The following is a 7,430-nucleotide window of genomic DNA, read 5'->3' on the forward strand; positions in this document are numbered from 1 at the left end:
GCATGCTCAATGTGATGTTTCAAAATGAGAGTCACAGTTTGACTTCAGGAGTAATTATCTCACATTCCTAAGAAGTTCTGTTAGTGTGGGGTAAGAACAAAGCACATAATCAGTCAAACTGCTTGGGTTGTAGCTGGATTCATCAGATGACCTCTCAACAAGGTCAACGAACCACAGCATTAACATGTGCATAGAGGACTTAAGAATAGACAACTACAGAATTAGTATGACTTCAGAGTAATTTTTTAATCCCAATTAAAAGAGCATCATAAATAGCTTTTGACTAAGCAGATATTCAGAAGTTTTACAACAAAGGTAAGGACTCCAATACCAAAACTTAGGAAGAAATACTTTATTTTCTTAGCTACTGTTCAGAAAGCCCTGAGGAAACTGATCCCCAAATCCCTAAGAGGGTCTGCAGCAAAGAAGCTGGAAAAGCACTCCGTGCAGACAACTCCTGGTAGTACTTGGTAAGAAAGCGAGGCACAACACACCCAGAAAGCTTGCTCAGGTCACATCTTCTCAACACCACGTGAATTCCATGTATTCTTCCCTTTTGGCAGCAACTACAAAGAGAGACACATGGTTCTCCCTGGCAAGTATCCTGCTATTGGACAGGTAACAGTTTTTGCTAGCAAGTTAAAGTCAGACACCTGTTGTTTATCAGAAGTCACAAAAACACTGTTTCACTGCTGGAAAAACGGGAACAGCATTACTAGTAAGGCTTCAAACAGAGCAGCCATAAACCCTCGCAATCACTCAGCATACAAAGTTACAAATGGACAAAGCTTTTTTTTTTTTTTTTTTAACAAAGAACAAGCTCAACAGACTTTAATTCAAATACACTTATAATAAGTAAACATTTGAGAAATCAAAATTGGAGGGAGCGGACTGAAACATCCAGACATTCTTGTTTTACTCTCCACCCTCCTAGAGAAGGAATGGTTACTTCTGATAGCAGTTTGATCAGTACAGAAGACTCCCACAAACTAAAAGCTTTTGTCTCAGTTAGGTATTAGCTATGTAGTAAAGTACATTCAAGAAGTCCTTGTATCAATTTGGCATTTTTTCAAGTACCTGACAGCTGGTCCTTTTACAGGTAACAAACAGCCCCTTTTGGCCTGCAGTGTTAAATCCATCTCAGTCCCTATACAAACTGAGAATCTCATTTAGATGAAGTCTACTAGCTGTCTCAGGTAGTGATGTTAACTTCTCTAAAATGAACACATTATGAAAGACTTAATCTCTATTTAGCAGTATCACAGCTCCTGCTGATAGATTTGGGTTGTGTTACTGATCATTTAGATGACATACGCCTATGAAATTTTAGAAGAATAAAATCCGAATAATTACAATACACACTATCTGGAAAAATATCACAGATGTCTAAGAATAGGGAAAAAAAGCCAAAGACTTTGATGCATTTAATTGTCTTGTGCAGGTAATATTTTTACAGATTATATCCAATCAATGAAGAAAGAAAATAGAAATGTTTTAGTCTTTTTCACTCTTTTTTTCCAAGACACTTGATTTGTACTTTGATCTTAAGTAGTAGTTAGGTAGTTAATCCACTGATAGACAACCTAAGCAGAAAATAATTTTGCAGCTGTACCACTAAATCATTAATATCATTAGTGGTACAGGACTTCAGTGCTGTACCAGTAATATGATTTTCCTGGTTATTTGTAGAGGTAAATTTGTAATCCAGCTAACTGGACTACAACAGTAGAAAAATCAAACTATCCCCAAGTTGTGTTCAGGAAATGTTGCACATAACATCTCTAGATTAAATTAGCATTTCATTTCATTCCTAGTATTGCAATAATGGGCAAAATTATCTCTAAAAGTAAACGTGCATTAAAAAAAGATTGTTAACACTTTATGACTAAACAAAATAAATGGTAAGTAGGTGCCTAGAAGTAAGATTCAAAACTCTAAAACCAGAGCTTATTTGCAATAGAAAGGTTCGAGTGACGATTGTTTCAGGCTGGAATAAACTGATGGTTTGCTTGATATCTCAAGTTATGGACTTCTCTTCCTTATAAAGTGAATAAATCCCCAAAAGTCCTTACTTAACAGAAATAGCTGGAACATTACAATCTACATAAGAGCAACAGAACACTTATAGCTGTACTGTAAGAGCTGGTTCAACAAAGTTATGACAGTGAAATTTGATTTGATAGAAGTCTCATTGCAGCAGACAAAAATGAAGCTTGCAATTGGTTTGCTGGCAGAAAAAGAATATTCAATTCACTAGAGTGCATATAACAAAACCAAACATGCAATCTATTGGTTTTAAAACTTTTACTGCAACATAACATTGAGAGAACAGTAATTAGATATTTATATTTTTTCCCCCAAAAGAAAATATGTAAACAGGATAATAATTTTATCTGGATGTATACAGCTTCTCAGATCATCTGAGGGGGACAAAGAAGGGGGTGGAGTTTCTCAATAATCAAGACACTTTTCACTGAAATGGGTTTTCATTTGGGAAAAAAGCCAACACTGTTTTAACTCAGCATTAGACAAAAATACTGTGCTTCTTGCACTGCTTTCAAACAGCTGAAAAGAGAATCCCAAATATCCTTATTTTGGCATTCAGGATTATATTTGCCCAGATCTTTTAAGATTTACAAAGCTGCTCCCCAGTGTTGCCATGAAATACAGATTGTAGGATCTATTTTGCACAAGCAGCTTCCAATACCAATGCTAAGTGGAAAGAAACATGAAGCAGTGCATTACACTACATGTCTGGAACTAGTACAATAAGAGTGAAAACCTAGAAGAAGTTAAGCTACAGTTTACAGAAGGAACTAATTATCTGCAGAAGCTGATTTTTGGTAGGGTTTTGTTTGTTTCTTTTTACACTGTGCGATTTTCTGTGTCTGCTAATTTCAAGCAGACATACTTGCTGCTTCCTTTGCTTTGTTTCCTATGTTCGCCCTTCCACCCACCCCCTACATACCATTACACCAAGCATTATGAATATAAGCCCAAATATCCCAGACAATCCAGTGAACAAAGTTAGTGTAATGCACTGGTGTGAGGTGTGAAATAGAAAAAGTTCTCTCAATCTTCATCGAAGTTCTGTTGTAGAAGAAAGTTGGCAGCCAAGTTTTCGTTCTTCTCACAAGCAAAATACGCCTGTATCACAAGTCCTTCAGGGAACCCTAATGCCTTTAACTGAAGAAAAGAAACAGATTGAGAAAGTACATTTCTTTATAATACGCTTCTTTGTATGTCTAGCTGTCTTGAGGTGTCACTTAAGCAATTACTGCTTATTGAAAACTACATTGCTGCCTACGCCAATGCAGCCTCTAGTGAGCAAAAAATAAGGTGTTGCCTCTACCTTGAATAAACAGAATTCTCACTTGAAAAAATGATGAGTGAGTCTAATGAAGCACCATAAAACATGACACTTCTTTAGTGACATCATACATCACTAAAACAGACCTGGGTCACAGTAACGTCACGAAGTAACAGCACGTGGCACTGATGCAGAAAAAAATGCTTTCAAACAATGCCCATTTCAAACAATTATACAAAGCTCCAAAGGACTTTTAACAAAAGCTGCCTGGAACAAAAGCTCCCAGGCTAGGATCTCTAGTAGATAGTTCAAGACATCACATTAAGCCATACTTTCAATTTTTTACACTGGATTTTCACATTAAAAAAAAAATATTGACTACACACTGCAGCCAAGAGAAGTAACTTAAGAGCAATCTGTTTTTCAGAAGCCAAGGAACTAATTAAAGTCTGGGACACTGTGAGAACAGAGCATGAGAACAGCAGAGTAGAACCTATTACTGTGCCAAGGGGAATGGGTTTAGCCTGCACTTAAAGGCAATCACCAAATGAAACCTTGTTTTTAGCCAAAGGCAAGTACATACAACTATTTTGAGATTTTTCTTAAAATCCTCCTACCACCTGCATTTCACATATAGGGCAGACCAAATAACTGTGAGAAACTGTGTCCTATTATCCCTCATCAACCATTCTTTATTTCTGCCACAAACAGCATGACTGCATCAGCTGCAATACTATCTCCCTAAAATTCTGAGATGTGTTTCATGGAAAGGGGAAGAAGTGTAAAGGTCTGTGTTGGGTTTTAGAGGTAATAATGCCCTACTGCTTGAAGTAGCTTTAAAAGGACATGCAGCAAGATTATCTGTGAAGTACAAACAATTTTAGACTAATTTTATTGTCAATTTTCTTGAGATCTAGAGAATTGACACCTATATTCAGTTATTTTCTGATGATCCTTACATAACCTTTGGCTTTGACAGCTGGAAAAAAAACACTGACCATTGTCTTTGAGATACAAAATCACTCAAATCACTACCACAGTATGACAGAAGTCTTGCAATTTATCCTAAGGAAACGATCTCAGAGGTGTTGCCATCTATGCAGAACAGTATTTAGTCAATGTTGCACACAGTAGTTATGATGCAATATACCACCCCCAAGTGCACTTTTATAGACATGTTTACCTGTTATTTTTAGAAAGCTATGATTAAATAATTTCCATGGATAAACAAATACGTAGGTGAAGTTTTGACTTCAACTAATCTACTTAACTATGAGCCTTCCTACTATCCAAACACTTTGCAAGCAGTGCTCATGCAGGCAGACCTTTGTACCTGGACACCTATCACAGCATGATCTAGAACACTACTAGATGAGGCTTTTGCAAGAGGAATTACTACCCGAGTTCCCATTCCTGAGAGAAAAACATTCAGTCATTAATTATCACAAACAGTCTCTGATCACTTAAAAGGCTCTGCATCTTTCCAGTAAGGCAGATTTAAGACATTTTAGACTCAATCGCTATTAAGCAGGAAGAGATGTGGTTTGAAATGGGACTACAACAGATATGAAATACCAAGTATAAAAATACCAAATATGAAGCAGAACTGCTGAGCATAAGCATATTTCAAGTTAAGATATGTCTTAAGCATGCACTGGAGTCAACACCCTACAGCAAAAGCCCAGAAACATTTCAAAGAATAAAGGCTCACCCTTTCTATAGCTTCTTTTTCCTGAGGTGTTACTTGAATGTAGTTCATATGGCCATTTCCAGCATCTGCTACTTCCCCAGTGCTGGCACCATCATCACTCCCACTTAAGCCTTGGCGAGACTCTAGAACAGGCTCATTCAGCATATGAATAAAGTGTTCCTGGTGCTGGCTTATTTGCTGTGATGCATGGAACAATAAAAGAAAACATGTATATTTAAATAACTCATGTTTAAGCCTGCCAACAGACAAGCAAAAATGTCTTCAGGGAAGCAAGTAGTCAAAAGAGTGTGCAAAAAGTGCATAGAGAAAAATCATTAAATCTAACCATAAGAAACACAATTTAATGCTTCAGTTCAGCCGCAGTGATCATTTCCTCTTCCTGACCCCCCGTGCACCCTCTTAGTAAGAGTCTCAGACTCACTTCTAACATCATAGAAAATGTGTTCTGTACAACAGCAACTTCTGAAAAGCCCACAGTAGGATGCTGTAAAGGCCAGTAACACATTATCCCAGGTAACATCAACATATACCTCTCTTGTAAATCTAAATCAGAATTAGCAAGTATTATTTTCTTCTTTTTAGCTTCACCTGCAGTAGTTGAGGGTTTTCCCGCCCAATCTGCTGTAGCAATGCTGGTAGCAGAGAAGGATTTTGCTGGATAATTTGTCTCATCTGCTGGAACTGAGGCTGATTTCGTAAAAACTCAAGGGGATGTCCTGAAAAATCAAAGAGGTAACATGTTTTTTTAAGAAGTTACTAGGAATCTTAATAGAATACATACCTACACTGCAATTTTAGATAGAAATAGGACATGAAAGTGGACAATACATCCTTCACTGAAGGACAGAAGAGCTTGCTTCCTCACACTGACTCTAGTTTTAGGCAAGACTTCATTACACTAAGGTTAAACAATGCATTTTCTTTCCACCCAGTTTTAAGATCCAACAGCCTTCTCCCTTTGATTTCCAGCATTTTTCTCTTTGTCTCACCTCTGAGTAACCTCATTCAGAGACATCTACCCAGTCTACTGCCTTGTCTCTGCATCTATACTAGAGCTCCCCATGTCCTGCAATGGGTCAGTTCTGACTCAAGGGAGTCTCTCCTTCCCACACAACCTATATTATTTACTGCCTTGAACTGTGTCTGAACCATTCTGAAATACCCCATCCCCCATTACCTCTTTATGGATTATGTCATGTGTGCCTGCCACTGCAATGTGTATGTTTAATGCTCTGGCTTCTTATCAAAGCTTATATCTTGAACTCCATCTCTACCACCGCCTAAACCAGACCTTCCCTACCCCTTCAAAATGCTCCTTTCAAGTATTCGTCTTCCTTTAAGACAAAGTTCTCTTCAGCAGGCACCAACCTGTCCATGTGCTGATTGAGGAGTCCCAGGTCATTTACTGGTCTCTTAGGTGCTACACTTCATGGCCTAATTGCAGGTTTCTCCTTCGATAGGAGTATCAGCTTCCAAGGGGTAGATACGTAAGTACAGCCATGGATAACGGTGCCCAGTTATCCACAGAGCAGAAAGCCAGAGTTTATGTGAGAGAAAATGCAACCCCACCCATATTTGTGGTCTTACACTTAAGTCCAGAAAGCTGAATCAAAGGAGCTGTGCAAGTTCACTGCATTTTTTGAAACCTCTTTGCAGATGTATCAACATATATCAAGCTGTTTGTTCCAAGGAAGTACCACATTTGGAATTTCCATGTTGCAGCTCTTACCCAGCTCCATATGATCAGCTCACAAGCACCAGGAACTTAAGACTGACTGAAGAAGAGACGGATTAAGCACAATGTTTTTATCACATCCTCTCAAACATAACCTTTCTTACCTCCTAATGAACTAGTAGTCGTAGGTATAGTTGCTACTGCTGCTGCCACTGCTGAAGATTGAGAGGCACCACTGCTGGGTGTTTGAGGGGGTTCAGCCACAGCCTGATTATCTCCAGGTATACCCTAAAGCCACAGTTCACACAATTACCTACAGAACGCTAGAAGATATCTGTTTCAACTGCATATAATATTTGCTTTTCAGAATGAAGGGGGGAAAAAATCTTTAATACTTTCACTGCAAATACAAAGCATGATGCTCTGATAGGTATGCATTTACAACTGACAACACTGTGAAAAGAGCAATTTTATTTTTTGATGAGAAAAATATGTGCAGCAACGTAGTAAAGCATCCACTGCATCAGTTTAAAATCACATTTTACTCCATAAAAAGTACTTGCTTTGAATTCTGCTCCAAGATACTTGATATGAGTGAAAAAGTTAACCCAAATATAGTTACAATATGTTATAGTGTTACACAAAAGAAGTTACATTACAGCAACAGAATTGCAGTACACAATGTTAACTGAGAATAGCGATGCCATACAATCTGGGAGGAAACTGCAAAGAGA

General features: G+C 38.0%; 1 protein-coding gene across 2 annotated transcripts in view; it reads right to left on the minus strand.

The window, feature by feature from the left end:
- Window positions 1-337: 337 nt before the first annotated feature.
- RAD23B (RAD23 homolog B, nucleotide excision repair protein) overlaps window positions 338-7,430 on the minus strand; it is a 44,205-nt gene continuing 37,112 nt past the window's right edge. For both annotated transcript variants that reach the window (XM_027882972.1, XM_027882974.1), the window contains exons 7-10: window positions 6,861-6,984; window positions 5,610-5,737; window positions 5,022-5,198; window positions 338-3,186 (exon numbers count right to left, since the gene is read on the minus strand). In XM_027882972.1, coding sequence (XP_027738773.1) covers window positions 3,073-3,186; window positions 5,022-5,198; window positions 5,610-5,737; window positions 6,861-6,984 — 543 coding nt within the window. In that variant the 3' untranslated portion in view covers window positions 338-3,072. The remainder of the gene's footprint in view (window positions 3,187-5,021; window positions 5,199-5,609; window positions 5,738-6,860; window positions 6,985-7,430) is intronic.

Source organism: Empidonax traillii, unplaced genomic scaffold, assembly GCF_003031625.1.
Source record: "Empidonax traillii isolate 1590-97213 ecotype Southwest subspecies unplaced genomic scaffold, ASM303162v1 scaffold116:size1738432, whole genome shotgun sequence".
Taxonomy (NCBI): domain Eukaryota; kingdom Metazoa; phylum Chordata; class Aves; order Passeriformes; family Tyrannidae; genus Empidonax; species Empidonax traillii.